At 38.5% G+C, this 17,757-nt stretch overlaps 2 protein-coding genes and 1 non-coding gene across 4 annotated transcripts in view; all 3 read left to right on the plus strand.

Moving 5' to 3' along the window:
- Window positions 1-495: 495 nt before the first annotated feature.
- On the plus strand, window positions 496-12,192 carry gpatch1 (G patch domain containing 1). Its single transcript, XM_016445152.1, has 19 exons — window positions 496-621; window positions 771-905; window positions 995-1,080; window positions 1,187-1,350; window positions 1,437-1,534; window positions 1,660-1,715; window positions 3,219-3,464; window positions 3,567-3,717; window positions 3,895-3,974; window positions 4,184-4,388; window positions 5,198-5,581; window positions 5,681-5,859; window positions 6,025-6,152; window positions 10,348-10,642; window positions 10,813-11,089; window positions 11,194-11,328; window positions 11,592-11,686; window positions 11,783-11,919; window positions 12,048-12,192. Exons 1-19 carry the CDS (start codon window positions 552-554, stop codon window positions 12,082-12,084), a joined length of 2,958 nt encoding a protein of 985 aa, XP_016300638.1. The 5' UTR covers window positions 496-551; the 3' UTR covers window positions 12,085-12,192.
- Window positions 12,193-13,279: 1,087 nt separating this feature from the next.
- Window positions 13,280-13,353, plus strand: trnat-agu (transfer RNA threonine (anticodon AGU)). The gene has a single exon. It is a non-coding gene; the product is annotated as a tRNA-Thr (tRNA).
- Window positions 13,354-13,623: 270 nt separating this feature from the next.
- The window catches only part of LOC107657130 (low-density lipoprotein receptor-related protein 3-like), a 29,358-nt gene continuing 25,224 nt past the window's right edge, over window positions 13,624-17,757 (plus strand). The window contains exons 1-3 of one of the 2 annotated variants that reach the window (XM_016445151.1): window positions 13,624-13,670; window positions 14,171-14,399; window positions 17,229-17,367. In XM_016445151.1, the coding sequence (XP_016300637.1) occupies window positions 14,324-14,399; window positions 17,229-17,367 (215 nt within the window). In that variant the 5' untranslated portion in view covers window positions 13,624-13,670; window positions 14,171-14,323. Of the gene's footprint in view, window positions 13,671-14,148; window positions 14,400-17,228; window positions 17,368-17,757 lie in introns of both variants that reach the window. The other variant, XM_016445150.1, reaches the window with a different exon arrangement.

The raw sequence follows: 17,757 nt of genomic DNA on the forward strand, positions 1-17,757 counted from the left end.
CAAAGATAAAGGAAAACTTGAAATCGCATCATATGACCCCTTAAAGCTTTTTTTGCGCTATTTTCATCTTCCGGGTTTCAAATCTACATCGTGTTGATGTCACAATTTGTGACGTGGCAATGGACTATAGTACATAGATGACACGTCAGTGTCTATTAAATTATTCATGAGACTGCTGTTCTTAATTATTCACAACAGCATGTGTTGATTTACTATGACAGACGTTTAATTCGACTGTGAGATGACATCGCGCACATTAACTGAGAGAAACGTTCATGGATCGAAGAAGAGTGTTTGTTTTTGCTTTTAAGGGTTTATGATTTTCTTATAAAATATTTGAGAGATACAGATTTGATTAGAAGAATTTAGTTTAGTTTTTTTTCTTCTTTTTAATAGTACTTTTTTAATTTAATAGTAGTTCATCGAGACCTCACACTCCATCCCAGTAGGTGGCGGAAATGCACCTTAAGCTGGTTTGCCAACCGCCATTAAACACAAAGGAAGAAGAAGAATCTCACTCCACGCACACGGCCACCATACTTGCTGTAAACATGGCGTCCGACGAAGATAGCGATGAGGATTTTGTGACTTATGGAACTCCTTTAGAGCCTCTGGAAGAAGGTACGATATATGTGCAATGAAGCTGTCATTTGGGTGAATTTGCAGGTTTATGATGCATTGGAGCTGTGAATGTTTTAATGAAAACTTCTGGCGTAGAAAGCACACATTTATCTACTCAATTCCACGGTATTCGTATATGTGTATTTCAGATGAACCCGTCAGAAAGCCGCTACCTGTGCACGAGCAGACGGTTAAAGATGAGAAGGGTCGTTACAAGAGATTTCACGGTGCTTTCACTGGCGGCTTCTCCGCTGGTTACTTCAACACAGTTGGCTCTCAAGAAGGTCAGTGACAGACTTGCTCAGTGCACTAAGGCTTTTAATTCTGTTTACCAGGTCTTGTCGTAGTTTAACTAATCTGCTGTGTTCTTTAGGCTGGACTCCATCAACGTTTGTATCATCCCGACAGCAAAAGGCAGAGAAACCGAATGTTAGACCAGAGGACTTTATGGATGAGGAGGTTTGTGTGTGGATCTCAGTTCTCCACGTCAGTAATACAGTGTCTTGATACCTGTAAAGTTCTTGTCATGTAAGTTTTGTCTAATAAAGAATATGTTTACTTAAAGGATTTTAGTGAGCACGGTATTGCCCCGCGAGAGATTGTCACCACTGATGATTTTGCATCTGGGAAGAAAGATCAGTTAAAGGACAAGGCAAGAGCGGTCAGCTCTCTTGCTGCTCTGATACCTGGAGACACTGGACTGCTGGAGGAGCTCATTGCCCCTGCAAGGTACTCAACACTCTCTAACTAATATGATCCAACTAAAACGTAGTTGTAAACTAAAGTTTTTACACTACATTGCATTGTGATGCCAGGTCATCCATTGGTGTGGAGCTGCTGAGAAAAATGGGCTGGAAAGATGGCCAGGGAGTCGGACCAAGACTGAAGAGAAAGCAATGCAAACAAAACGATGGTGATGAGAGAAGATGTAACACATGTTTTGTTTTAGCTGCAGTGCTGTTTTTATGTTTTGGGTCTGAAAAGGTTTGAAAATGTTAACATTTCAAAAAGCTTAGCTTTTCTCATCTTTTCTTTCAGATGCGGTTAAAGTTTATGGCTGTGCATTCCCTCCCAATGGATCAGAGGAGTCAGAGGTGGATATTGTTTAGCGTGTGATCAGATTCATTTGAAGCTTATTATGGCTGTGTCCAAAATCGTAGACTTTCATGACTGTTTAAAAAGTATGTTCTGTATAGCATAAATGTAATCTGGGGCCTGTTTCAATAAGGAGGTTCAACCAACTGAGTTAAAACTTGAACTCTGAGTTGACTTACTCTGAGATGGGAAACTCTTGAGTTTTCGGGTTCAGAACAGCTGAATTGAGTTAGTTCAATCGACTCTCAGTATGTTGACTCTGAGTTTAGCGCGTGCACCACGACTATGAAAAGCCATGATCAATGGAGCTCCGATATTATGATTCACCATGGCAACAGCACCCGACAAAAAGACGTCTGCATACTTCATGGTCAATACAAGTTTTCACAGGTGAAAACTGGCAGAACAGTAGGTTATTGAACTAATAGGCTATTCATTTTCATGGTGTCCCACGGGCAAAAAAATATATAATATAATTTAAGTGAATTTTTCTTATTTTACAAATGATCTGCCAATAGGGTAAGAAAAATACGGCAGCGGCTATTTACACTAAGTGGAATTAGCATACTTTCTTAGTGATAGATCCTATTTACAATAGGCTAAGTGCAAATAGCTCTAGATGCTATTTACGTTTAGTGAAAATAGTGATATATTCTATTTACCATGTAAAAGTAGCAGTTCTTTGCAATAAGTGTAAATAATAATTAGATGCTATTTATACTTTATACTGGCGGATACATACTATTTGCACCTCAGTATTGTTGTACATTAACCGGATGCAATAATAACATAGTGTAAATGATTATATTTATTAAAATTATAAATACTTTTATCATTATTAAACACTCGTTAGGCACTTCCACTTTTAGAACATTTTCTTCATTTTTATTGAAAATAAATTCTAATGTGATGGGAAAAGTAAGAAGAGCGAGCTCGGCAAGAGACTCTGGGTTTACCGAAGAAAACCTGCTCCTGACCAGGTTAGGTTCACAGAGTAAGTTACCACGGTAACTGACTCTGAGTTTAAGTTACCTCTCTTTCAGAAACAGGCTTGACATACCCTGCTTTCTCGGGTTTGACATACCTCCCATTCTGAAACGGAAAACCCAGAGTTTCCCTCATTTCAGGGTTAACATACTCAGTTTTCACTTAACCTCCTTTCTGAAACGGGCCCCAGGACATACACAACACAAACTACATTTGCCATGTTGTCGTCATTGTCATGTGACTTACCAGGGTCAGTTGGCATAGTAAAGTGTCCATTGGATGCGCAATTCAGAAAGTAGTAGATCATCTGGGTACTTTTCATCTACTGTCTTATGAATACTGTAAATTCAGTTACACTACTCTTTTCACATGCTGTTTTTTCACCTACTGTATAGTAGGGGAGTATAGATATTCGGATACAGCCTATGTGATTAATATGTGCAGAATGGACTTATTTACTGTTGAACTTAATATAGTCAGACTGAAAAAATTATATACCTGATTTTTTTATTTTTGAGGATGAAGATGAATTCGCTCCAGAGAATGTGTCATTTGCCCCCAAAGATGTGGTCCCAGTGGACTTCACCCCTAAAGTCGACTCCCATGGTCTGGGTTACCGAGGGCTGAATCCTCTTCAGGCCTTGGGTGGCGGATCAGAAACGGGACATATAAACCTCTTCACGCTTCAATCTGACAGAACAACCAGCTTATTTGGAGATAGAAATTCAGGACAGCAACGCAGAGGTGGGATTGGAGGACAGGTAAGGCCAAAGTGCCGTACAATCAGTAATGGCCTAAAAAATTTAATTTGAACACTTCTATTAGAAGATACATGCTGACACAGTGTGTGCATGTGTGCGCAGGCATTTGGTGTTGGTGCAATGGAGGAGGAAGATACTGATATTTACCATAAAGACTCCATGTCCAACTATGATAATGTTCTGGGAGGAGAAGAACCAGGGGATGGACTCTACGGATGGACCGCTCCACAGCAGTACACCAGGAAGAAGAATGGTTGGTGACAGGAAGTACTTTGCTGTGTTCTCATAAAGTCATGATACTTCCCGTTATTTAGGTTGCATCAGGATGTCAGAACTGGATTCTATTTGAGTGCCTATTGTAATGTGAGGCTTGCCAGGAAAAATGGTTTCTCTATGACAAATGTATTTGTATTTGTATTTTTTTATCCAGACTCAAAAAGAGATGTGGCATATTTGGGCAGGATTCTGGATGGGTTTACATTGGCCTCCCAAGTCACAGAGATAAAAACGGTAATATACTTTTTGTTCACAATGACAGTACAGTCAACTGCCCCACAGCCCGATTCCCACACTCTGTCTCGAACCTCTCCAACCAAATCTCAGGCTTCCTCTGAGACGCAGATGGCTTTGAAAGCTTGGTCCGGTCCCACTGCAGATCCAGTTCCTTCAGTTCCTTTATTAACTTATTTGCTGTGAGGCTCATTGGCTTTGTTTTCTAGGTCTATCCTCCCCCTGATTTGCCCCGTGATTATCGGCCTGTACATTACTTCCGTCCTGTGGTTGATTCATCCACTGTCAGCCCCATCGTTGCCCAGGCACTGCAGGCTTCACGCGGACACCTATCACAGGATGCACCACAGCAGGGCCGTCACAGCTTAGACTCTTCTCAGAGATGTGACATGCTGGGAGAAATGCCTCTACAGGGTAATGATATCCCTTTGGAAGTGTTGAGGTTGTTTAAGAGTGATTTGAATGATAGATTTGTGATTGTAGTTGAATTCAGATTAATGTGATGACATAAGATTTTCATTAGATGATTATCAAGAGTGAAAGAATTCATGATAATGCTATTATTGTGATATTTATAGAAATAACGTTATCAGTCAAATTGATATTTGTCTGTTTTCTCCTTTTTTGGCTAATGTATCACTCAGAAAGAGAATGAATAGGGAGGCAGAGAGAGTTTTTGGATTCTGTTTTTTCACAGAATCCAAAAAGCTCCCAGACTGGCAAGATAACTTTTTTTGAATGTGAGTGGAGTCTCTCTTTCGTCTGTCATCTCCTCCATCACAATTTGTGCAGCAGTAGTAGTTACACACTGTGTCATCGTCTTTTTTTCTGTTTTATGACTGGTAGTAACCAGCGTTAAGGTGCAATAACGCCACCTATTGTGTTGAAGTGGCAACCAGAAAGTTACTGGCATTTGATTAATTATGATATTATTCTAAGTTTAGTATTAGCATGCTATCAAGATTTCATTTTTCAAATATCAAGGTTATTGTCAATACTGGTGTATTGCAACAGAGCCACACAACCCCTTCTGTGGATTAAAATGTAACCTAAAATATGTGGTACAAAGCCAGGGTCGGTTTATGATTTACCATTTGTTTTGAATGTGAATAAATATGAATTTCCATTTGTTTTGAATATGAGTGAATATGAATGAATACACTTTTTTTTTTAAATACAATTTCTAACCCAAACTTCATTTAAAATGTGTTTATGTTTTGTAGGCCCAAGCTCTGTGTTTGAGCTGCTTGGCAGTAAGGACAGAGAGCGGCTGAATGAGATCCGCAGAGCAGCCACGGAGCAGAATAAGTCAGTGGAAAACCTTTCCTCAGCTGTAGATCGAGCTGCTGTGGTGGCTTCGGCTAAAGCTGCCGCTCTACAGGCCCTGTCCAGCCGTTTCCAGTCAATCGCCCCACAACCGGATTCCCACACTCAGTCTCAAACCTCTCCAACCAAATCTCAGGCATCCTCTGAGACCCAGATGGCTTTGAAAGCTTGGTCCGGTCCCACTGCAGATGCTAGCAAGACCTTTAAACCTTTTGCAGAAAATCCTCAGAAACAGGCTCGCTATGATCTGTACATCACCAAACTCAAACAGGGCAATAAAGGTGAATTGCATCAGTTATGTTTGGTGCGATTTAACCTAGACTTTTCTAACTTGTGCTTAGCTAAATACCTGATTTCCACTCTGTGGTGGTTATTTGTAGATGCCCTGGAGTCGAATCTGGACTCTTCCATGACGGAGTGGGAGAGAGGAAGAGAAAGGGATGAATTTGTGCGTGCTGCATTACTCTATAAGCCCAGCAACTCTTCTCTCTCCTCACGTTTCACACGCAGCAAACATGAGGATGATACAGACAGCGTAGAGGTCACACGGGATCAAGAGGTAAGGAGTTACCTTCAGTTCCAGCAGATAACTTTTCACATTTATATTTAGTAATAAGTTCAGGAAATATGTTTGGTTAAAATGGAACTATAAAGTTGCTGATGGTTAAAATATAGCCCACTGTTTATTATAATTGTACTTTAATATATTCACTCTCTTTTTTAGAATGATGTGGATGACAAGCAGGCTGCAGTGAAGATGAAGATGTTTGGAAAGCTGACCAGAGAAACGTTCGAGTGGCACCCTGATAAACTATTGTGTAAAAGGTTCAATGTTCCAGACCCTTATCCAGGGTAAGACACAGAATTTCAGTTTTGGTGGATCAAATCAAATGCTGTATCTGAAGATATTCCTTTACTGTTGGAGTATATTAAAGACAAAGGTCTTCAATACAAAACAACATTGGTGAATTGCACTAATTGAAAGAAATATACAATACAATTTTTATTTATTTAGTCATTTATTAGACGCTTTTATCCAAAGCGACTTACAAATGAGGACAACAGAAGCAATCAATTGTAGTATTAAAACAACTAAAAACAGATCCAAAACTAAAAGCTAAAACTTTATAAATAGTACCTATACACATTTTAAAAATATATAATATATAAAATTATATACCGCTGTCGTGGTAAACTAAGCTTTTTTTATACCCGTCTAACAAAATACTAAATTCAGCTGGACACACTTTCCTTATTTTCTCCGCAACAAATGTCCAAGCAAGCGCAGACACTGACAAGATACGCGATACAGAACGAGACCAAACGCGATATCAGCACGTCTCCAGACAATTATGATGATTTGCAGCCTGAAAGAAAATGCAAATACTGTTAATGCAATGTGTGTGGTTTTTAGTTTATTTTTTGTACTTTCCACCAACTTTAAATAAATTCAAAATGTGATTAAAATGATTACATTAATCAGGGTAAATCCGTGTATCATTCGATCGTTCGTTTTTTGATTTAATATTGAAAGTAGAAAAATGAGAAAATGGCTCCTTTTTCGTTTTTCGTTCATGGGTGGAAAAATCAATAAACAGCTTGAATATTCGATTTCTACACGTGGGCGGGAATTAAACGCCCCTTTCTGCTGATTGGTCAGCCGAAGATCAAACCGTTTGGCAAGTGCGAGCAGGACATTTTTATAAGCCTTTAGAACAACATTCAAGCTGTTTATTGATTTTTCCACCCATGAATGAAAAACTAAAATTTAAGCTGAATTCTGGTTTTTCGTTTTTTAGAAAAAAAACGAAAAAGGAGACGTTTTCTTATTTTTCTACTTTCAATATTAAATCAAAAAATGAATGATCGAATGATACACGGATTAGGGTATAATCTAAGTAGAAAAATTAGAAAACGGCTCCTTTTTCGTATTTTCGTTTTTTTCCAAAACACGAAAAACGAGAATTCAGCTTAAATTTTCATTTTTAGTTCTTGGGTGGAAAAATTAATAAGCAGCTTTAATATTCGATTTCTACACTTGGGTGGAAATTAAACGCCCCTTTCTGCTGATTGGTCAGCCGAAGATCAAACCGTGCCTTCATCAGTTCTTCTGCAGTATCACGCAGCAGAATAATAGTCCTCCACTGCTGCAGTTGTATGGATTCTTAACGCATTTATTGCAACTACATTTAGTCTTTTTTCATCAAACAAACAGGCTAATGAATAGCTCGACACAACTCATACCTGGGAGTATGAGTCTAGACAGGGCTTTCTTCTGTGTAGATATAAATTCTATTCTTTGCATCAGATGGGCATGGCAGGGTATGATATGACAGCTGTCTTAGCCTACCCTGCTCACCCAGTAAGTCTGTTTAAGTAATTAATGAATTAATTTGTTTCCAAATAAATATTTTAAACACTAAGACAAAAAGGAAAGAATAATAAATTGGCTTGGCTTCATTTAGATTATTTGACGTTAAATGCACTTTGGAATAAATCACAGTAGGCCTATGTATCATGATAAAAAAAGCGACTTTACAGTCTGGGAATACTTTAGGCTATAGCAAATAATTTCTCGGACCCCCTATCACTAAGAACCGCTGGTCTACACAGAAGAAAGACCTGTCTAGACTCTGCCCCGGTACGAGTTGTGTCAAGCTATTCAGTAGTCTGTTTGTTTGATAAAAAAAGATTAAAAGTAGTTGCAATAAATGCGTTACGAATCCGTACAACTGCAGCAGCGGAGGACTGTTATTCTGCTGCTTGAAAACTGCGGAAGAACTGATGATGGCACGGTTTGATCTTCACTGCGGCCAGTGTCCTCCAGGTTTAGCTCTCATCCTGATTCTCGTGCAATTTAAAATGAGACCTGTTGTCTTAACAAGAATAGGTCACCCAAAACCAAAAATTGAAAACTGGTGAATCCGTGTATCATTCGATCATTCATTTTTTTTATTTAATATTGAAATCTGAAAAATAAGAAAACGGCTCCTTTTTCGTTTTTTTCCAAAATATTTTTCAATTTTCAATTGTTCAAACAAAACGAAAAATCAAGAATCCGGCTTCATTTTTCGTTTTTACGTTCAGGGATAGAAAACTAATAAGCAACTTAAATATTCGATCTCTACATGTGGGCGGGAATGAAACGCCCCTCTCCGCTGATTGGTCAACCAAACATTACAACATAATAATAGTCCTACAAAAAAACATAATAATAGTCCTCCACTTCTATTGATTCTTAACATGTTTATTTCTACTACATTTTATCTCTTTCTCGTCATCAAACAGCCGGATTAATGAATGGCTTGACACAAACCGTACCGAGGCAGAGCCTTTGGTCCTTTGGCACACCTGCGCACAAAAGCTGCGCAACACACTGCAGCGCGGGGAGAATGTATTGTAGTGAAGGACAGACCACTATCAATTTATGTGAACATACAGTCATAACTTTTGTGTTGGACAATACGCTGCGTTTTAGACAAAGGAGGAACTTAAATATTATGACAGATATGAAAAGAAATGACTTTGTGTAATTTACCTTCACAGCACATCTATTTTTTTCTTTTTTGAGTTTTATTCATAGAGCATTTTCTAGAAATTTAGGAAATCATATGTTGTTATCCCACTGGCATGGGACTATTTGTTCGTCAGAGTGCTTGTTTCAGTGATTGAATTTAGTGAAATGTGAATTTGACGTCATGATTTGAAGGTGAACTCGTTTGAGTTATAAGAACATATCCAAATCCTGAAATAGCACTTTGAACAATAAGCCAGTGTCATCAGTGTCAGAAATTAACTTTCCTATAAGCGGCTACTGATTTTCAGTTTTTTTTTGTTTTGTTTTTTTTTTACCTTTTGTATGTCATTTTTAATGTTAAATTCTTACATCAAATAAATTAGAATAATATGACAATAGGCTGTTACCAATTAAATCAGTATTCAGTGATATAGAACCTGCGTCTTTAGATGCTTTTAGATGTATTTACAGTTTAATGCTGATCAGACAGCTGTACGTGCATTTACACAGCAATTACAAATGTATAATGAAATGAGAGTAATGTTTTATACAACATTTTTTATACAGAAATATGAATAAAATTAAATGATACTTGAATTATGAAAGTAATATGGCCACTAGGTGGCGGTAAGACATTTTGTTAAAGTTAATAAATTCGTTCAAAATGCTTCATTCATTCATTTAGGAATAAAATCAAGCGGCTGTCTATAATAATTGGTAATTGCATTGTTGTCTATAATAATGGGTTTTTCAAAGACTGATTCATTCAGGAATGATACACCATCTATGCGCCTGCTGCGAGTCAGTCACACAACGGTTGTTTTTTTTTTGGTTTAGTTGGCAGAGAAAAATAAAAATGTTGTATGCCATCAGTTAGCTGGCCAATACTCGATATTAATTAAATAAACTCAGTTTATTGTCTAAAACTACCTGTTCACATAAATTAATAGTGGTCTGCGCTTGTCTACAATACATTCTTCCCACGCTGCAGTGCATCGCACAGCTTTGCCACACAGATTTTAATAGGTGGTTAGCTATAATAATTCAGGCGGTGTGCCAAAGATGAAGGCTAGTAGGTAGTTGTGAGTGCTGGTGCGAAGTAAATTAATATTTATGAGATAAACCAATATTTCACGGGTAGGTTGCAGAATTTATGCCTACACAAAGAAAGCTCTGTCTAGGCTCTGCCTCGATACGGTTTGTGTCAAGCCATTCGTTAATCTGGCTGTTTGATGAAGAGAGAGATAAAATGTAGTTGAAATAAACACGTTAAGAATCCATAGGAAAAAAAAAATAGAATTATCATTTGTATTGTTTTTTTTGTTTTTTTTGACATGGGTGATGCATTGTCACTGTAAAAAGTTTAATTAAAATAATTTTATTTTGTATTTTTGCTCATGTTTTGTGGACACTTGTCAATTAAAAAGTGTAATTGTATTTTACATTTTTATCATTTTGAATAATTTATTTAAAACTGGCAGAAAATATTTTTTCTTCACTTGTTCCATTTATCTTGTCTGGCTTTTGCAGGTCCAGTACTGTTGGAATGCCTAAAGTAAAGAGAGATAAGTACTCAGTCTTTAACTTCCTGACGATAACGGATAGCAGCCAGGTCAGCAGGGGGGCCCCGAGTGCTCCCAAACCTCCCAGTTCCAGCTCAACCCTTCCCCATTTGACTCCAGAAGTCTCCAATAAGAAATCCAGGTGGGACATACCAGGGCAGGAACCTAAAGACCCACTCAGTGCGTTCATCAGTGAAACGCGCAGTGAGGTTTTAGCGGCCAAGAACGAGACCGACTCTACACATGCTACTGCCACTCCAGAGGTACCAGTGGATACTTGACTATATTTATTAACTCTAATTATTAAAAAGCCTCCCTAAAAAATAAAATTAGAATTTTTCTCTTTTATGGAAATTAAAGCTAAAGCTAAAGTATTTTTAAATTAGTACTATATACAGCAAAACTTCAATGTAGCAATCATGCTTTTATGCAGGTAAAAGTGGCACAGTCTGATGGCAAGCAGACTGAGCAAAAAACTGAAGAGGAGGAGAAAGAAGAGGATGAAGAAGAGGTGAGGCCTCCTATGGATCTCTTTAAAGCCATCTTTGCCAGCTCGTCAGATGAGAAGAGCTCATCTTCATCTGAAGATGATAGTGAAGAGAAAGAGGTGGCCCCTCCAGCATCTGATCCAATCCAGAGCAGTGCAGAGACACTGAACCCACCCGTCTCAGCTCAGAGCACTCCTGCTCCTGACATCAGCAGATTGACAGGTATAATCTAAAGATGAGCGGTTCCACAAAAATCTCTTTCATTGATTCAGATGTCAGTGTCAAATTGTCATAATCATTTATTGACACTTTTCTCTTCCCCTCAGATTTAAAGCATCTTACAGTCCAGAGCATGCCATCTGCTGAAACTACAGCACAAAATACTCAGTCCTCCCATAGTGCTCCTGCTAAATTACAAGGCCTGGATGAAGAGGAGTTTGGCCCCAGACTGCCACCTCCTGGTCAGTCAGTGTAACCACCGCAGTCACCATCCTGATCTATGTATCACGTGAACACCCATTTAAGTAATAATAGTAACTTGCATTGGCGTAAATAAATGTCTAAAGCATGAATGTCACTAGAGATCCTAAAATGATGGAATTGATTTCAGCTAAATCACACAAGACATAGTTTCTTTACTATCAGGACTTTTTCATGCAGGACTTTTCACCAGCCTGTCTTTTATATTAACATGAAGTTTTACATTGTGTGTCTCTTCATAAAGGCTTTATCCCATCTGCATGCTCACCACAGCTGAAGAAACAAAAGAAGAAAGATAAAGAGAAACACAAAGCCAAGAAACACAAAAAAGAGAAAAAGGTGGGGTTCTTTTGGAGTAGATTAACCAAGTCTGAGCACCAGACATCTTTGCAAAACTAGAAATTACATTTCAATTAACTTTTCTTCTTTTTTCAGAAGAAAAAGAACAAGAAACATAAGCATAAAGGGAAACAGAAGAAGAGAGTTGAGGAGTCTAATAGCAGCTCAGACGACACTGACTCCAACAGTGAGGATGAAAATAGAGTTGTGTCTACTAGTGAACTGCTCCAGAGGTCAGAGCTCATATTTTAATCATATAGCATTTTATAATGCATCTTGTAAATGGTAAGTTTATCTTGGTATACATATTTGTAATTTAAAAGCTTGAAAAGATGATTATTTCTCTCTTTCTCTGGTTTAGGTTAAAAAACATCAGGAGCAAGAGAGAACATATCTGAAGAACTAAGAGTGATATTGTCTTACAGAAACTTCAAGATGAATACTGTGTGTGCGTGCGTGTGCGTGTGCGTGTGTGTGTGTGCGTGCGTGTGCGTGCGTGTGCGTGCGTGTGCGTGTGTGTGTGCGGGAGAGAATGCACATGTGTGTTGGTGCATTTATTTTGGTGTACCTAATGGCAAATGTGTTATGAATGTAGATTTTTTTTTTTTTTTATAATTAATAAAAACAAAGATTAGTGATTATTAAAATAAAATGCCAACCAGCTACATTAACCTTCATATAATACAACAATAATTTGACAATGTTATGTTGTTATATATGTTACTATAAAAAATGAAAGCAATTATGCCACAACGAACAAAATGTGAAATAATTGTGTACTCTGCTTCATTCATTGAAAAGTTGCTGACAGTTTCCATAAGTGGAGCAGATAAAATATTTCAGATACCTTGAATGATCTAGGAGGAAAGCTCAGAAAACCCACCTGAATTTTAAAACCCCCAATTAACTGTGGACCTGAACTGTACTTAGTCTGAGTATTGTTTAACTAACAAAGGGGGTCGAGGTGTTTATTTATTAGTTTATAGCGCCCCACCCGACCTCGCCCTCCATTTATTTGTAAAATTGTCCATTAACATCTGCTATAAACCTTATTTACACCGTGTGTTAACTAAGGTTTGTGATAAAAAGCCAACACATTACAAAAAGAAAATAAGCATATGTGTACTTTGCACTTTTCTTGGGTTTTCTTCTTCGGGATTATAAATTCACATGATGAGATACGTAAAATAATTAGAAGATCTGTTAATTTTTCAAGATCATGCAGATGTTCTGTCAGGACGTATACTGTAAAATTGACAAGGATAGGTCAGACACGGGTCAGATCTTGTGTCTTAGAGGGATATAGTGGACAAAAAAAATATGTTGTCAGTTAATCACCTTCATCTGTAACAGTGTTCTCTCTGAGCAACCATCTACACCAAATCGTAGCGCTCGTTTTGATGTTCAAAAATGTTGTGGAAAAAAAATAAGCAAAACCTATACAACCTAATCAAATGACTAAAATGGTGTCAAGGCTACGTTGTTTCAGCGCGCTGTGTTCAATCCAATAACAGATTCGAATCCTTTCTGTTACCACTTACTACTACTATCGAGTGAAGTATATATACGGCAACTAATGACCGACCGTACGACGGCGCCGTGGCTTAGATGGTTAAAGCGCCTGTCTAGTAAACAGGAGATCCTGGGTTCGAATCCCAGCGGTGCCTTTTGCACCATGCAGGCGCTACCATACTTTTAGGTACATGATACTAAATAAAATAACAATATATGCAATACAACTTTGGATTTAAAATGGACTAATACGACTGGAAATGCATCGCAAAAAAACAGTCGTATGTACGCTGTAGAAACTGAGCCAAATCTTTTGAGTTTTGAAACCAGTCTGTGCATAAATATTTCAAATGACTCTTAATTGTTTTGCTAAGCATGTAAATAATAAAATGGTTCACACGCCATGATTTCCAGCGATGCATCCCTCCGTCCACAAGAGTGCAGGCTTTCACTGCCACAGTCCTTACAGCTGGTAAGTCCCCCAGACAAACCATGAAAACAAAAATTGTCTGTTTACATGATTACATCAAAACATCGTACACTAGTGCACCCAGATCTTTTGTATTAAGATGTTACATTTAAGTTAAACATTTTGGCGTTTACATCAGCATCATGTTATCTTGGTGTTTTGAATAATGATCTCAGCGTTATTTTGCATGAGGTGAGCTCCAGTAGTCTTCGACTGAGCTGCATTGCCGCTATTACTTCACCATACCTCGGAGATTATTACATAATTGGCACACCGTGGAACTACATGGACGTAACGTTAGTGGAACGATATTATTACTGGTCAAGATATATTGCGGAAAGAAAAAGATGTAGTGATAAATGAGTAATAAAGTCACAGGCTTCGTGATCGCCCCAAGAGCAGCAATTCATTAATTGACGAAGAATCAGTGTGTGTCCTGTGTTGTTCCCACTGAACCTCCAATCCCGTCCCTCCTCTGAAGGTCTCCCTGCCTTTCCCTCCAGACAGCGCACTGAGCCTCTCGGAAAGAGGGAAAGACGTTGCTTAGATGCTCGTGCAAGACATTAAATCGAGCGTACGCGTGAAACCGACATGAGATGCGTTGCGAAATCTGTCTGGATTCTGAGGGAATGACCTGAGCTGTGGACAACAAGAAGATGATGGAGAATATCGGGGCGATTCGGCTTTACCTCATGAAATGCATTTGTCTACGCTGGGCTTGGGTTTGTGTGGGTAAGTAGACTTCTATGATTGTGATATTATCATATATATAATTGTCATATATTTTAAAGAACAAAGGGTTCCGCGATTTCTACCGAGGGGGACCCCCTTGCCCCCCGGAGGTCTGTGCATGCCACTGGTGAGGTGTGCACTGTTGATAAAGCAGAAGTCAAGCTCTCACTTTTTATTGCATTGTACCTTTTTTTCAGCCCACATGTCGGGATCATATTAAATATTATTTCATTCAGACCTTATTGTAGGCTGAAGTATGCGAATGGCAGCGATGACAAAGAAAGGTTAAGCGGCGCGCGCAGGTTTTGCAGCGTTCATACAGGGAGAATCGAGGACAGATCCACGACGCGTTTGGCTTGTTGCCATGGTAGTTATAAACACGGCGGTATCCGTCTGATCTCCTCGAAGACCGACTGGCTTTGTGATCCCCCCCCCCCTAACAAATGTGTATTATTGCGCAGCAAATGAAGCTGTTCACGTGCAATTCTACACACCTTGTCGTAATTAAAATGTAAACATTACGTATTACCACTTACCAACTAACTTGCGCTAAAAGGGTTCGCTGCATGGTTTCCCAGGCTGGACTATTAGTTGGCTTTAGAAGGGTTTGGGACACTTTTCAGTTGTTCAGACTGGTAGCGCACCTAAACCTACTGAGCACCAGCATCTTCCAGGCTTGGAGACCAGTTTAAACCAGTCCAACAAAACATAACTGGCACTATATTATGATCTGATAATCTGTTATATCAATCACTAGTGCACAGTGACTTTTTCGACCTCCTCAGCATTCCAAGCATCCGTTTGAGCATAAAATCTATGTTCATAACTAGACAGCATCGAAACTAAAACTAAACCAATGCTTTCACAGTCTGCCAAGCATCGGGCATCTTATCTCACCCATAATCTATTCTTACATAGCACTCTAGGCTTGTTTGAGTAACACACGATCTGTTGAGGTCAGCTTAAATGCTCAACAAACAACCACAGATAGAACAGAGTTAGAAAGAGAATCTGCTTTTACTCAAGCAGATGCTCTCAAATCAGAGACAGAAGCACAGAAAGAGAACGAATGGCTGTGTTATACTGGAGGTGGTATGAAGGGGTGGGAGCATGTTGATGGTACCAGTGACACCTAGAGCTCTTCCTCTCTCACACAAAGACAAAGGGAACTTCATCTCTCTTTCTTTATTACTCTCACACACCCAAATAGCCGTTCCCTTTGACTACAGATATTCCATGTCCAGACATGTTTTCCCCACTAAATGTGAGTGTGTATCACTAATATTGACACAGCATTTCCCTTTAGAGGTTGTTCCATCTGGTAAATGAAGACAATGAGGGTATTCATTGTATTCGACTGTAATAGTTTGCAATAGCTCTGAAATAAAAAAAACAACAAAGCCAGATATCTCAATAACAACAAAATGTTCTCCTTTATGTGTAGAAGTGATTTGATAGAATTGAATATAGGGGAAAGTAACACAGCAGATGCAGAAAGAATATGGGGAAGACTGTTTTGAGTTCAGGTTATAAACCTTGGGCAGGGTAGCACTTTATTTAATTTTTGACAGAAATAAAAACGAGGCTGTGAGGGATTGAAGTATAAAAATGCCATTGTATAGACTGTAGTCTAACCCTCACAGCCTTATTTTCATCTGTGTAAAATCCAATATGTTGTCTACCCTGGTTAAGATTATAATGTGTGCTGTATGAATCTAGGAAAGTAAAAGGATGTCAGTGAGGTGATGATGAGCCTTGAGGCTCAACATCATAAAATGGTCTGTGCTCATATGCTGGGATTCCCCTGATCTCTGTCCTGTTCTCTCACACAGAGAACAGGGTATTATTAGCTTCTTCTTTTCAGCTTTGCCTAAGGCATTCAGATGCTCCTAGACATCATCATATTTTATGTAGAGTAAAAGCAGCCACTGGGCATGTGAAAGGCGTGTGTTTGTCCTGAAGGGTAACAAGTAGTGTTGGGGATGGAGCTGAGGAGAGAGATGTGCTGCCATCTGCATTCAGGGATCTCACGTCATGCAAAACATAGAGGTATCAGGGGAAATTGTGATTTCTAGTTCTGAAAAAGTCATGGAAATATTAAAGAGAATATTTTTGTTGTTGTTCAGCTCTAAATGTATTATTATATTTATTTTGATATTATTATATAAAACCCTGTAATCACTAATTATTCGGAAAGTTAAGGAGTATTATTATCAAAAATTATACATTATGTTTTGATATTTTTATATATTATAAAATATTTTTAAAGATCACAAATGACTGGAAAAGTCATTTGTGATTTAATAATAATAAAAATTATTATTATTATTATTTAAAAATCCAGAAATAACGAACGTTTGGAAATGTCCAGGAAATGCATGTGTCTAAAGGTCCATAAATAGACAGTTCTTTACTGTCCTTGTTTCTCTTTCAAGAGACTTTAGCATGGATGAAAGAAAAAAAATGAAAAAGAAAACGATTAATAGTTTATACACTCACTTGGACTTTCTCTTTCTTCCTGGACTATTTCTGTTGCTTCCCAGGCTATTTCTTCCTTGTCTTATTCATAATCAATAGCACACACTCTCACACACCTCCCCACTAAATTGAGTATTATGTGTCAGTGCCATTCCACAGGCTCTCTCTGATCCTTCATGAGTGAGTGGATCAAATGCTTGCCATCATATATACCTGGCCTGCACTCAGGAATCCATAAAGCCTGGAGTAATGTGTTGATGTCATCTCAATCACATTGTGACAGCTGTGGTCACTCATGAGTCACTCTGCCATACATAAACAATGCACATGTCTTCTGTGTGTGTTCCTCAGCTGCCTGTGGTGGTAAAGTGGAGTTACACACCGAGAGGAGAGGAGTGATCTACAGCCCATCATGGCCCCTCAACTACCCGCCCGGAGTGAACTGCAGCTGGAATATACAGGGAAGCCGCGGAGATGTGATCACAATCAGGTAGATACACACAAGCAGTCTTGGTATTTGTATTTCTCCTCTGTGCATGCAAGAAATGCTGCTTTTCATGAACAACAATTAGTCACAGCAACCTTCACACTGTTAGAGACCCCAGCAGCTTTTACTAGTGAATTGTATGAATGTATGGTATTTCCAAATTAAAAACCAATGTAAGGGTTTTTCCAAACCATTAAATTTTTTTTTTTTTGTGCATTTCAGTGTTTATGAACCTGTTTGCAAGGTTATATTGGTCTGTACATTCTTCCATATGAAAACACTTAGACTGCTGTATGACTAGAGCTGACTGCAGGGATTTTATAATGTACTATTTCTTGCCTCTCCTGCTACTGTTGTGTGTGTGTGTGTGTGTGTGTGTGTGTGTGTGTGTGT

This window comes from Sinocyclocheilus anshuiensis, unplaced genomic scaffold (assembly GCF_001515605.1).
Source record: "Sinocyclocheilus anshuiensis isolate Anshui unplaced genomic scaffold, SAMN03320099.WGS_v1.1 scaffold944, whole genome shotgun sequence".
NCBI lineage: Eukaryota > Metazoa > Chordata > Actinopteri > Cypriniformes > Cyprinidae > Sinocyclocheilus > Sinocyclocheilus anshuiensis.